Source organism: Neodiprion virginianus, chromosome 4, assembly GCF_021901495.1.
Source record: "Neodiprion virginianus isolate iyNeoVirg1 chromosome 4, iyNeoVirg1.1, whole genome shotgun sequence".
Classification (NCBI taxonomy): Eukaryota; Metazoa; Arthropoda; class Insecta; order Hymenoptera; family Diprionidae; genus Neodiprion; species Neodiprion virginianus.
Window position 1 is genome coordinate 1,714,339 of NC_060880.1, and position 14,014 is coordinate 1,728,352.

At 40.9% G+C, this 14,014-nt stretch overlaps 1 protein-coding gene and 1 long non-coding RNA gene across 5 annotated transcripts in view; one reads left to right on the plus strand and one right to left on the minus strand.

The window, feature by feature from the left end:
* Positions 1 to 6,717: 6,717 nt before the first annotated feature.
* The window catches only part of LOC124303580 (uncharacterized), a 103,698-nt gene continuing 96,401 nt past the window's right edge, over positions 6,718 to 14,014 (minus strand). For all 4 annotated transcript variants that reach the window (XR_006907941.1, XR_006907943.1, XR_006907942.1 and 1 more), the window contains 2 exons: positions 7,126 to 7,581; positions 6,718 to 6,857 (listed from right to left, as the gene is read on the minus strand). This is a non-coding gene — a long non-coding RNA (uncharacterized LOC124303580). The remainder of the gene's footprint in view (positions 6,858 to 7,125; positions 7,582 to 14,014) is intronic.
* On the plus strand, positions 6,830 to 10,200 carry LOC124303578 (pre-rRNA 2'-O-ribose RNA methyltransferase FTSJ3). The gene is made up of 6 exons (XM_046760952.1): positions 6,830 to 7,037; positions 7,130 to 7,593; positions 7,682 to 8,618; positions 8,731 to 9,162; positions 9,294 to 9,678; positions 9,797 to 10,200. The coding sequence occupies exons 1-6, from the start codon at positions 6,971 to 6,973 to the stop codon at positions 10,050 to 10,052; spliced, it is 2,541 nt and encodes an 846-aa protein (XP_046616908.1). The 5' UTR covers positions 6,830 to 6,970; the 3' UTR covers positions 10,053 to 10,200.

Sequence of the window (14,014 nt, forward strand, 5' to 3'; positions counted from 1 at the left end):
GTTTTTCGGTTCTAACTCTTCGTACGTTGCTCGCAGCGTATTGGGACTGCGCCCAATCGATTTCTCTCGCAAAATTACGTCGGAATAGTGCCACAATTAATTTATTCCAGCACTTTTGGAAATCGCGAAAATTTCCGCCAAAAATACAAAGGGGTTAACCTTCCTTTTTTTCTGACCAAAAAATTTTTCGTCTCAGAATTGATTCGTATGACTCTTTCCTGACCAGTTGGACCCCAAGGAACTCAGAAAACGCAGCAAAAGAAGCGTGGGATCGACGGGAGAGAAGATACGAGGAAAAAAGCACCTGCTGAAAAATGTCGAAAATTCAGGTTTTCGTTTTTTGGCTCTGACTTTTGATCCGTTGCTCGCAGCGTATTGAGACTGCGCCCAATCGATTTCTCTCGCAAAATTACGTCGGAATAGTGCCACAATTAATTTATTCCAGCACTTTTGGAAATCGCGAAAATTTCCGCCAAAAATACAAAGGGGTTAACCTTCCTTTTTTTCTGACCAAAAAATTTTTCGTCTCAGAATTGATTCGTATGACTCTTTCCTGACCAGTTGGACCCCAAGAAACTCAGAAAACGCAGCAAAATCAGCGTGGGATCGACGGGAGAGAAGATACGAGGAAAAAAGCACCTGCTGAAAAATGTCGAAAACTCAGGTTCTCGTTTTTCGGTTCTAACTCTTCGTACGTTGCTCGCAGCGTATTGGGACTGCGCCCAATCGATTTCTCTCGCAAAATTACGTCGGAATAGTGCCACAATTAATTTATTCCAGCACTTTCGAAAATCGCGAAAATTTTCGCCAAAAATACAAAGGGGTTAACCTTCCTTTTTTTTTGACCAAAAAATTTTTCGTCTCAGAATTGATTCGTATGACTCTTTCCCGACCAGTTGGACCCCAAGGAACTCAGAAAACGCAGCGAAAGTAGCTTGGGATCAACAGCGATGAAGTTACGATGGAAAAAGCACCAGCTGAAAAATGTCGAAAACTCAGGTTCTCGTTTTTCGGTTCTAACTCTTCGTACGTTGCTCGCAGCGTATTGGGACTGCGCCCAATCGATTTCTCTCGCAAAATTACGTCGGAATAGTGCCACAATTAATTTATTCCAGCACTTTTGGAAATCGCGAAAATTTCCGCCAAAAATACAAAGGGGTTAACCTTCCTTTTTTTCTAACCAAAAAATTTTTCGTCTCAGAATTGATTCGTATGACTCTTTCCTGACCAGTTGGACCCCAAGGAACTCAGAAAACGCAGCAAAAGGAGCGTGGGATCGACGGGAGAGAAGATACGAGGAAAAAAGCACCTGCTGAAAAATGTCGAAAATTCAGGTTTTCGTTTTTTGGCTGTAACTTTCGATGCGTTGATCGCAGCGTATTGGGACTGCGCCCAATCGATTTCTGTCGCAAAATTACGTCGGAATAGTGCCACAATTAATTTATTCCAGCACTTTTGAAAATGGCGAAAATTTTCGCCAAAAATACAAAGGGGTTAACCTTCCTTTTTTTTTGACCAAAAAATTTTTCGTCTCAGAATTGATTCGTATGACTCTTTCCTGACCAGTTGGACCCCAAGGAACTCAGAAAACGCAGCAAAAGGAGCGTGGGATCGACGGGAGAGAAGATACGAGGAAAAAAGCACCTGCTGAAAAATGTCGAAAACTCAGGTTCTTGGTTTTCGGTTCTAACTCTTCGTACGTTGCTCGCAGCGTATTGGGACTGCGCCCAATCGATTTCTCTCGCAAAATTACGTCGGAATAGTGCCACAATTAATTTATTCCAGCACTTTTGGAAATCGCGAAAATTTCCGCCAAAAATACAAAGGGGTTAACCTTCCTTTTTTTTTGACCAAAAAATTTTTCGTCTCAGAATTGATTCGTATGACTCTTTCCCGATCAGTTGGACCCCAAGGAACTCAGAAAACGCAGCAAAAGGAGCGTGGGATCGACGGGAGAGAAGATACGAGGAAAAAAGCACCTGCTGAAAAATGTCGAAAATTCAGGTTTTCGTTTTTTGGCTGTAACTTTCGATGCGTTGATCGCAGCGTATTGGGACTGCGCCCAATCGATTTCTCTCGCAAAATTACGTCGGAATAGTGCCACAATTAATTTATTACAGCACTTTTTGAAAATCGCGAAAATTTTCGCCAAAAATACAAAGGGGTTAACCTTCCTTTTTTTTTGACCAAAAAATTTTTCGTCTCAGAATTGATTCGTATGACTCTTTCCCGACCAGTTGGACCCCAAGGAACTCAGAAAACGCAGCGAAAGTAGCCTGGGATCAACAGCGATGAAGTTACGATGGAAAAAGCACCAGCTGAAAAATGTCGAAAACTCAGGTTCTCGTTTTTCGGTTCTAACTCTTCGTACGTTGCTCGCAGCGTATTGGTACTGCGCCCAATCGATTTCTCTCGCAAAATTACGTCGGAATAGTGCCACAATTAATTTATTCCAGCACTTTTGAAAATCGCGAAAATCTTCGCCAAAAATACAAAGGGGTTAACCTTCCTTTTTTTTTGACCAAAAAATTTTTCGTCTCAGAATTGATTCGTATGACTCTTTCCCGATCAGTTGGACCCCAAGGAACTCAGAAAACGCAGCAAAAGGAGCGTGGGATCGACGGGAGAGAAGATACGAGGAAAAAAGCACCTGCTGAAAAATGTCGAAAATTCAGGTTTTCGTTTTTTGGCTGTAACTTTCGATGCGTTGATCGCAGCGTATTGGGACTGCGCCCAATCGATTTCTCTCGCAAAATTACGTCGGAATAGTGCCACAATTAATTTATTCCAGCACTTTTGAAAATCGCGAAAATTTTCGTCAAAAATACAAAGGGGTTAACCTTCCTTTTTTTTTGACCAAAAAATTTTTCGTCTCAGAATTGATTCGTATGACTCTTTCCTGACCAGTTGGACCCCAAGGAACTCAGAAAACGCAGCAAAATCAGCGTGGGATCGACGGGAGAGAAGATGCGAGGAAAAAAGCACCTGCTGAAAAATGTCGAAAACTCAGGTTCTCGTTTTTCGGTTCTAACTCTTCGTACGTTGCTCGCAGCTCATTGGGACTGCGCCCAATCGATTTCTCTCGCAAAATTACGTCCGAATAGTGCCACAATTAATTTATTTCAGCACTTTTGAAAATCGCGAAAATTTTCGCTAAAAATACAAAGGGGTTAACCTTCCTTTTTTTTTGACCAAAAAATTTTTCATCTCAGAATTGATTCGTATGACTCTTTCCCGACCAGTTGGACCCCAAGGAACTCAGAAAACGCAGCAAAAGGAGCGTGGGATCGACGGGAGAGAAGATACGAGGAAAAAAGCACCTGCTGAAAAATGTCGAAAATTCAGGTTTTCGTTTTTTGGCTGTAACTTTCGATGCGTTGATCGCAGCGTATTGGGACTGCGCCCAATCGATTTCTGTCGCAAAATTACGTCGGAATAGTGCCACAATTAATTTATTCCAGCACTTTCGAAAATCGCGAAAATTTTCGCCAAAAATACAAAGGGGTTAACCTTCCTTTTTTTTTGACCAAAAAATTTTTCGTCTCAGAATTGATTCGTATGACTCTTTCCTGACCAGTTGGACCCCAAGGAACTCAGAAAACGCAGCAAAAGGAGCGTGGGATCGACGGGAGAGAAGATACGAGGAAAAAAGCACCTGCTGAAAAATGTCGAAAACTCAGGTTCTCGGTTTTCGGTTCTAACTCTTCGTACGTTGCTCGCAGCGTATTGGGACTGCGCCCAATCGATTTCTCTCGCAAAATTACGTCGGAATAGTGCCACAATTAATTTATTCCAGCACTTTTGGAAATCGCGAAAATTTCCGCCAAAAATACAAAGGGGTTAACCTTCCTTTTTTTTTGACCAAAAAATTTTTCGTCTCAGAATTGATTCGTATGACTCTTTCCCGATCAGTTGGACCCCAAGGAACTCAGAAAACGCAGCAAAAGGAGCGTGGGATCGACGGGAGAGAAGATACGAGGAAAAAAGCACCTGCTGAAAAATGTCGAAAATTCAGGTTTTCGTTTTTTGGCTGTAACTTTCGATGCGTTGATCGCAGCGTATTGGGACTGCGCCCAATCGATTTCTCTCGCAAAATTACGTCGGAATAGTGCCACAATTAATTTATTCCAGCACTTTTTGAAAATCGCGAAAATTTTCGCCAAAAATACAAAGGGGTTGACCTTCCTTTTTTTTTGACCAAAAAATTTTTCGTCTCAGAATTGATTCGTATGACTCTTTCCCGACCAGTTGGACCCCAAGGAACTCAGAAAACGCAGCGAAAGTAGCCTGGGATCAACAGCGATGAAGTTACGATGGAAAAAGCACCAGCTGAAAAATGTCGAAAACTCAGGTTCTCGTTTTTCGGTTCTAACTCTTCGTACGTTGCTCGCAGCGTATTGGGACTGCGCCCAATCGATTTCTCTCGCAAAATTACGTCGGAATAGTGCCACAATTAATTTATTCCAGCACTTTTGGAAATCGCGAAAATTTCCGCCAAAAATACAAAGGGGTTAACCTTCCTTTTTTTCTGACCAAAAAATTTTTCGTCTCAGAATTGATTCGTATGACTCTTTCCTGACCAGTTGGACCCCAAGGAACTCAGAAAACGCAGCAAAAGAAGCGTGGGATCGACGGGAGAGAAGATACGAGGAAAAAAGCACCTGCTGAAAAATGTCGAAAATTCAGGTTTTCGTTTTTTGGCTCTGACTTTTGATCCGTTGCTCGCAGCGTATTGAGACTGCGCCCAATCGATTTCTCTCGCAAAATTACGTCGGAATAGTGCCACAATTAATTTATTCCAGCACTTTTGGAAATCGCGAAAATTTCCGCCAAAAATACAAAGGGGTTAACCTTCCTTTTTTTCTGACCAAAAAATTTTTCGTCTCAGAATTGATTCGTATGACTCTTTCCTGACCAGTTGGACCCCAAGGAACTCAGAAAACGCAGCAAAAGGAGCGTGGGATCGACGGGAGAGAAGATACGAGGAAAAAAGCACCCGCTGAAAAATGTCGAAAACTCAGGTTCTCGTTTTTCGGTTCTAACTCTTCGTACGTTGCTCGCAGCGTATTGGGACTGCGCCCAATCGATTTCTCTCGCAAAATTACGTCGGCATAGTGCCACAATTAATTTATTCCAGCACTTTTGAAAATCGCGAAAATTTTCGCCAAAAATACAAAGGGGTTAACCTTCCTTTTTTTCTGACCAAAAAATTTTTCGTCTCAGAATTGATTCGTATGACTCTTTCCTGACCAGTTGGACCCCAAGGAACTCAGAAAACGCAGCAAAAGAAGCGTGGGATCGACGGGAGAGAAGATACGAGGAAAAAAGCACCTGCTGAAAAATGTCGAAAACTCAGGTTCTCGTTTTTCGGTTCTAACTCTTCGTACGTTGCTCGCAGCGTATTGGTACTGCGCCCAATCGATTTCTCTCGCAAAATTACGTCGGAATAGTGCCACAATTAATTTATTCCAGCACTTTTGGAAATCGCGAAAATTTTCGCCAAAAATACAAAGGGGTTAACCTTCCTTTTTTTTTGACCAAAAAATTTTCCGTCTCAGAATTGATTCGTATGACTCTTTCCCGACCAGTTGGACCCCAAGGAACTCAGAAAACGCAGCGAAAGTAGCCTGGGATCAACAGCGATGAAGTTACGATGGAAAAAGCACCAGCTGAAAAATGTCGAAAACTCAGGTTCTCGTTTTTCGGTTCTAACTCTTCGTACGTTGCTCGCAGCGTATTGGTACTGCGCCCAATCGTTTTCTCTCGCAGAATTACGTCGGAATGGTGCATCAAAGAATTTATTCCAGCACTTTTTAAAATCCTCACAAACATAAAGACGAGGAAATGCAGATCAATTATCGCATTCTTTGACTGCAGCGTTCAATCCGTTGCTCGCGGCAATGTGTAACTTTTCGCAGTTTGTTTTACACATAAAGTGACGTCGATATTTTTAAACCTTGTTAAAATGGTACTGAGCAATCAACGGAATTTGAGATATTCTTTGTTAAAATTTCGTCAGGCACTAGGAAACCATCTGAGCCCCCCCGGCTCAGGGGGGTCGCTCAAAAAGAGTGACTGATCAATTTATTGCTGTCGATACCGATCGTGTCTGTCTGCATGCATTCCTGTTTGCTAACTTCAAAGTGCTCCCTATTCACGCACTACGTCTAATTGGAACTAGTTTAAGAATTCATCTACTGTTGTCAAACTGCTTTCATCCAAAACTTCATCGTGGTTAAATCCAATCAGCTGCTTCCGAAACATAACAAGATTTTACCGCTGTAATCGACAAAAATCCTTGACCTGATTGCATTGTGGGTGTAAGATGCTGGCTACTTTTGGACGGAATCGAGTTGTGCAAGTAAACTATTGTCTGAATTCAAGTTCTTTCAATTTCAACAAGAAAGTGTTTCATATTTCAATATTATTATTTATTTTATTTCACCTCATATCTTACAGAGTATGGGTTTCCCCGTTATAAGGCATAAAGATGATACTTGTCATTGGCAACAATATCTGATATATTACATACAAAAAATACTTCCTACTTATATTGGTAAACGTGATTCTCTCGTAAGTGGTGTATGAATTCATTTTCCACGGTTAATTAATAATGCTCGTTGTCAGAAAATTGGTGTAGCTTTCTTCTCGGATTCAGCGGATTAATAAGGGATATGCAGCACCTGCACAGGCATCTGACGTACCGGCATCGATGTTCCGCGCTTTGATATATCATGTGTTGGCAAGTTACGCTTATTCGAAACTCACAAGACCCCATCGCTGAGTATCGTCGGCTGTCGCAAGCGTCCAGCACTAGCGCACGTTAGCGATTAACATAACCTCTTGTGCTCCATAACCTGAAAGCAATAAGGCCCAAATAAATCACCACGTGAGAAGTAGAAAAGGAGCGTCAGTGAACGCAAGTTGGTGATCGAACTTTCGATAATAAACCGTTAATGAAAGTATCAAAATGGGTAAAAAGTCGAAGATTGGAAAGCAGCGGAAGGATAAATATTATCAGTTAGCCAAGGAGACAGGTTAGTGCTCTATATGAGAAATTCTAACCTAACTTAAAACTATCCACATTTTTCCAATGGCTTGATATTAATTGAAATTTTACCTTACCCAGGTTTCAGATCTCGTGCGGCGTTCAAGTTGATCCAACTCAATCGTAAATTCGAATTCTTGCAAAAGTCTAGAGTATGCATAGATCTCTGCGCTGCTCCTGGTGGTTGGATGCAAGTCGCCCGGCAGAACATGCCCGTGTCGTCAATCGTCATCGGCATAGATCTATTTCCGATAAAACCGATACCCGGCTGTATCAGCATTACCGAAGACATTACAACGGACAAATGTCGTGTCGCCATCTCCCGAGAGTTGAAAACGTGGAAGGCTGACGTTGTTCTCAACGACGGAGCCCCAAATGTTGGTAAAAATTGGCTGCACGATGCCTATCAGCAAACCTGCTTGACTCTGTCGGCTCTTAAAGTTGCCACACAATTTCTCAGACCTGGAGGATGGTTTGTCACTAAAGTCTTCAGGTCCAAGGATTATCATCCGCTTGTCTGGGTCCTGAAACAACTATTCAAGAAGGTATTATTAGTTGCTATGTATTATCAGATCCAAGCAAACATTAAATAATAAATATTTAAGCAGCTAACGCATACTGTTTTCGATTCAGGTACATGCCACAAAGCCTCAGGCTTCGCGTAACGAGTCAGCAGAAATATTTGTCGTATGTCAGTATTACATTGCACCGGATAAGCTTGACCCTAAATTTTTGGACCCCAAATATGTTTTCTCCGAACTGGACGTCGAGTCCAAGAATAAATTGAACGTCTTTCATCCAGAGAAGGCAAAAAAAGCCAAAGCTGAAGGATATGCTGAGAACGACTATACACTCCATCATAAGATGTCTGTCTCGGATTTCATAGCGAGAGAAAGCGGAATTGAAGCATTGCAATATGCTTCAGAAATTTATATCGACGACGAGAGAATAGCATCTCATCCAAAAACAACCAAGGAAATATTAGAATGCTGCAAGGATATAAAAGTCTTGGGTAGGAAAGAATTAAGGTCTCTGTTAGCTTGGTGGAAATTGTTGAAGGAGGAATTCTGTAAACCCGAAGAAGATGCAGAAGCATCGACTCTGAACAAAGATGAAAGTACAGACCAGGTAAGGCCGCTGACCCTGGATGATGAAGAGGACAAAGAAGATTTAGCGATTGAAGAGGAAATCTTGGAACTCAAGGCGGAAGAATTGAGAGAAGCAAAAAGAAAACGAAAGAAGGCCAACAAAGAGAGACAAAAATTGAACGATCGATTGAACTTGAAAATGGTACACAAAGGAGACGAGGGGCCCAAGCTTGAAGGAGACGACATGTTTGACTTGAAAGAAATTAAAACACGCCAGCATTTGAACACCGTCATAGACCAAACACCTGACATGGTCGCTGAAAGTGAACCAGAATCTGACGACGAGAATTTTCTGCCAAAAAAATTAAGGTACGAAAAAGACACAGGGCACTTGGATAGCTCCGGGAAGTACTATAAGACGGAAGATAGTGAGCCTGAAGACACGGATGCAGATGATTCGGACAGTGATAAATCCGGGCTAGGTATGTAGTCCATTCCACGACCCCAATTTCTAATTATTCTGATGCTGTAGACATTTTATAACCATTTCACATTATGAATATCTGCATAACTGTCAAATTATATTGCACACAGGACTCAGTGAATCTGAAAACGAAACTCTTCAGGGTCAATCTAGAAAGAGGGGACTCGGAGAAGACACTACCAACAATCCATTGGTCACAGATCTGGATGGACGAGACAAAATATCTAAAAGAGCACAGAAAGCAGAGCTGTGGTATGAAAGGGACATATTTAAAAATTTAGAAAACGACGGAGACGCGGATATTGAACTTGACAAAATGGCACAGCAATTGAAGAATAAAGGAGGAAGCATACTTGGTGAGGCAAAGTTAAATGCTAAGAAGCAAAAGAGTAATGAGAACGCACGTAGTGAGGATAGTGATGAGGAAGTCAGCAGCGATTCGGACGATTCAGATTACGACATTGAGGAAGCGATGGCTGATGATAAAAAACCTAAAAAAGTAAACGGGAAAGGCGGATTTGAAATTGTTAAAAAAGAGAATCGTAAGTAAATGGACAACTTGTTTCGATTAGTCTTGTATCCAGTAATTAAAATCTCACCCCGAAATTTCACAATGATTCTAATTCGGTTTTGGCACTGTCAAATTCAATCAATAATGTCCGAATGTTTTCAGCATTCTCAAAGAAAAGTAAGAGAAAATTAACGGACGAGGATTTGGCACTGGGTTCGCTGCTGGTGCAGAGTAAAAAGGCTCGGAGGGAACTTGTGGACGCAGCATGGAACCGTTACGCTTTCAACGACGAAAAACTACCCGAATGGTTTATCGAAGACGAAGAAAAACACATGAAAAAGGAGGCGCCTGTTCCGAAGGAACTCGTAGAAGATTACAGAAAAAAAGTAGAAGACCTGAACGTCAGGCCGATCAAGAAAGTGCTCGAAGCGAAGGCAAGGAAGAAGAAGAGGGCTGTGCGTAGGCTAGAAAAGGCAAAGAAAAAGGCGGAGTCACTGATCGACAACGTGGATCTTACTGATGGCGAAAAAGCAAAACAAGTCAAAGCGTAAGTAATTCTCATCGTATTATTACAATCAATGAAATTGTAGTATTTGTGGTATCGAAAAATTTGTACAAACACCTGCGTCCGATGGCTTCTTCAATTAGTTGTTTATTTTTTATAGATTATACAGAAAGGCGCACAAGGAGCCGAAGAAGGAGGTGACATACGTCGTTGCGAAGAAACACTCGATGCAAAAGCGGGCGATAAGACCGGCAGGGGTTAAAGGACAATACAAAGTCGTCGATCCTAGAATGAAGAAAGATTTGAGAGCTGCCAAAGCGAAATCCAAGACCAAGGGTCGCGGTAAAAAAAGCAAAGGGGGAGGAAAGCCACCGAGAGGTAAACCCAAGGCGGCCAAAGCTAAGAAAGCTAAATAACAGATTAATTCAGATTCCCATACGAACTGCGGCATTCGATTCCCGTAAAAAATACGAAATATTTATTTAAAAAAAAAACACACACACACACGCACACGTATTCAATGCATATCGATTAATCGTTGTAAAACGTGTATTAAGAAAATAAGCCGCCAATGTAAGTGCATGAGAAAAATGAATTGTTTTCGAAACCTTCAAGCGCCGTCGTCTACGATTCTACGTGTTTTGAATAAAAATTAATTGTTGACAACATGTACGTATTGTCTTTTGTCACTTATCTCCTTCACTTATCCTATCTCGGAAACATAGTCTCATTTTGAGTGGTATAAAGCAATCACCTCGTACAAACAGTTCTATTTACTTAGGATTACAGTGCTCTAAGATACGGGGCCATATATTATTGCCTATTATTTCAAATCAGCAACTTTGTGTTGAAATGACGTTTCTAATCACGAATCTCTTGTCGAAGAGCTCCTGCTTACTGAATTCGATTACACGCAGAGGGCATTTCCATACAACGTTTTGGCACTGTGGATAATCGCGTCAATAATTATCCGAATTCAAACTGCCAAGTTTTCAGTAAAACATATCAGGAGGCAGATATAAAATCGCGGCAATTTCTCACATATATTTTCAAATTTGGAATTTGTCTCAGATCTCTATATACCATTCACATATCGAACATCGAGACAAGTTTTCCTTAACTAGCTTTACCATTTTTTTTATTCATTTATTTTTTTGAATTTTTTTAATATTCTGCACGCTCCATTAATTTCTGGATGAATAAAGTTCACCGCTGTGGAAAGAGAAAAAAAACAATTTTAAATGCCTATAATTAGTAATGAGAAAGATTGCCATGCCGTTGTAATTTGTGCATCGCAAATGTTTATTTGCAAGGCACCCGTTTTTCATTCTCTGCCCGATGTCACGTGAATAATAATTATTAATGATAATTAGCCTTCCGTACAATGGTATAACGGTCAATAACAAAATCACGATACCTCCGTCCTCACCTACAAGCGTCTTATTTGCCAGATTATTTTTGCCCACGCGAAACAAACAGCGAGTCAACGAATTATCACGAAAAGAAGAAAATCATATCGCAAACACTCTTAGTTAACAGTAATCTTAACAATTTTTTCGCAAAATATTGCTGACTAAGAATATAATTTTCTTCCATTCGTCGGTGTATTATTTTATTTATCATATACCGTATACGCACGTTATAACGATAGAATATTTCAAACATAAGAATGTCGTCAGACTTGAAATTTGAGTAATACGTCGTAGGCGAGCGTAAAAATACGGTGTTACTTTTTCCTTCTTTTTCTATCAGCGTTTTTTTTTTTTTTTTTTATTTCCTACATAACGCGAAGCGTGTCCTTGAACTTTGAACTTGTACAGAGCGAAACGCGGATTATTGAAGGTCAAAGACTACGCAAACGAACCAGGGAACTTTTATTTCACGCCTCGCGTCATTTTTGTTTGTTCAATCGATACTGTAAATACGGTTTCTCAACACACGCACGGAATAAAGTCAAGTTACGGCAAAGTCTGAAACGTACATATTTTACATACAGAAATAAATTGTCATGGTAAATGCATATTGCTTGCATATTATATCCAAATACCGCATAAACATGCTTGTCTCGTCTAGATATTTAATTACCTACAGCATCCTTGTATTAAACATTGTACGATACTTACTTACATACGCATAAAAACACACGTCCATTATACCCACACGATGAATAATTAATATCCATGCATACAGGCGGTATATTGTAATTACTTTAACCATCAGGCGTCAGGATTCAAAGTATAAACAATTAACGTCCGAGTACCTGCTTCGCGTACGTTACAATGTCCGCTACGCGTATAACATTGCGTATAACAGTCGAAGCGGAGTGAAGTGAAAAATAGAGAAAATAAAAATCGAATACTAAATCGCTCGTGTCGATATAGATCGCAGACGCGGTGTAATTATACATGCATGTGTATATGTATGCCGATAGCAAGCGTCAGCACGTATACAACATCGCGGTAAAATTGAATATACCGAGTGTGTATACATATTAATAAATCGTCATTACAGAGCGGGGCGTGTGGCCTCCGTTAAACTTGACCTTGTTTTATTTTCAAACAACCCTGTAACAGCCGCGTGTATCCGTGACATATATCCATCACTGTGTTGGTATACGTACAAATGCATTCCCATTTGGAGCCACTTGCTGTGAAAACGGTTGTAAGAAAATCGAGGAAATAAAATTGTTTGAGATGAAAATTTGATTGTGTTTTCACTGGTTAGAATATCCGCGATATCCGTTTCTCGCCCCTCGATTGATCGCTCGGATCGATCCCTGTTTCTCAACAATACGAAATCTGCTAGGTATACATATATACATGTATACCGTGTGTTGAACATTATTGTACGTACAACGTACATACGTATCTTGCATTGCGCAATCGTAGACAATAATTTATATAACAAGAGACCGTGACGAGTCTACAATCTGGCAATGAACTTGACCCTTAAGCGGATTCTATTAAGGCCTATCTACGCATGCATGTCGCTATAGGTATGCAGCTAAAACTATGCAAACTAGGCATACGAGGCGGGCAGAGAAGTATACCTACATGTCGTACATATGTACACACACAATACCGAGGGCATTTGTTCGCATAGTTGCACCAATGGTCTTGCGGCACTTGACTACCTCCATGTGTACGTATGCGCTCGATTATGAGCATAATGCCGTCGATGGTTAGCACACATCCAGGTGGGCATATATGCCCGCGCCGTGTTTACCTACCTAGATGTAAACGACGCGAAGGTCAAGTGCATCATGCTAGGAAATAGCTGCGGCGACGCGCAGCTTTAACCAAGGACGCGAGACTCCGAATGCTCGGTATGATATATGATAGATGTACCTGTTATACGAATGTGCATCGTCGTTATGATTACGGAAGGTGCTACGACCACCGAGGCTCGTTAAACCAAGCGGAATGGAGAAGCGAAGGAGAAAATCCAACGTTTCGTGTTTTTATGCTCTATTTTCTTTTAATACTCTTACGGATGATAAACGGGGAACCAAGTACCTGGGTATTATGTATGTTCTGTATCCGCGAAAAACGATGCGCGATTATATACCGTCGCCTGCTTCTCATTTGCATCATCAAACTAGGTATGTTTGTCATCGCAAACAAACGCGCGGCATAAAATCGCGTCAATTCAACCTTGAGGATGCTTCGGTCGCTTATGTCATTTTTAAGCCGGATTTTTTTTTTTCTTCTCATCCTACAGAGTTAAACGATCGGCGAACCGGCGAGTGGGCGTCGGTTGCCTAGTTGCCTTGATTTTGGAGGATTTTTATCTTTTCTATTTCAAAAGAATCGCGCGTTTACGAGTAATTTTATAAAAGCGCGCAATCGACGCCGCCTGCATAGCGGCAACCCAAGTTACGTTGGTACAATCCAGGCTGCTATACTTGGCGGAAACATACTAAGGGCGTAACGGGGCGGGAAATTTGGCAAGTTCTTCGCTTCTTGTTTACTTCGTTTAATCGTCGCTCGACGATATTGTGTAAAAAGCGAACCACTACCACGGCAATAAAAGGTAACACATACCGAGACTTATGAACGTACTTTAAATTTCGACGCAGTATTTATTTTCAAATATTATTCGACGCTGTTTCCAATATTTTTAAAAAGAAATTACAAACGTCACGCCAAACCGACGAAAACTCAAATTTACAATTGTATATATATAAAAGAAAAAAAAAAAAAAAAAACCAAGCAAACAATACAGGAACGCGATTAGCTTATCGCTTCCGTTATTGCAATCATTGTCCGGTCATTAAAATATAATTACGGAAAAAATATCTTCGCTCTGACATTGACGCGTGTAACAAAATGCCGCGCGGATCCCTCTTATCATCAGCCTCGTACCAAATAAATTTTCC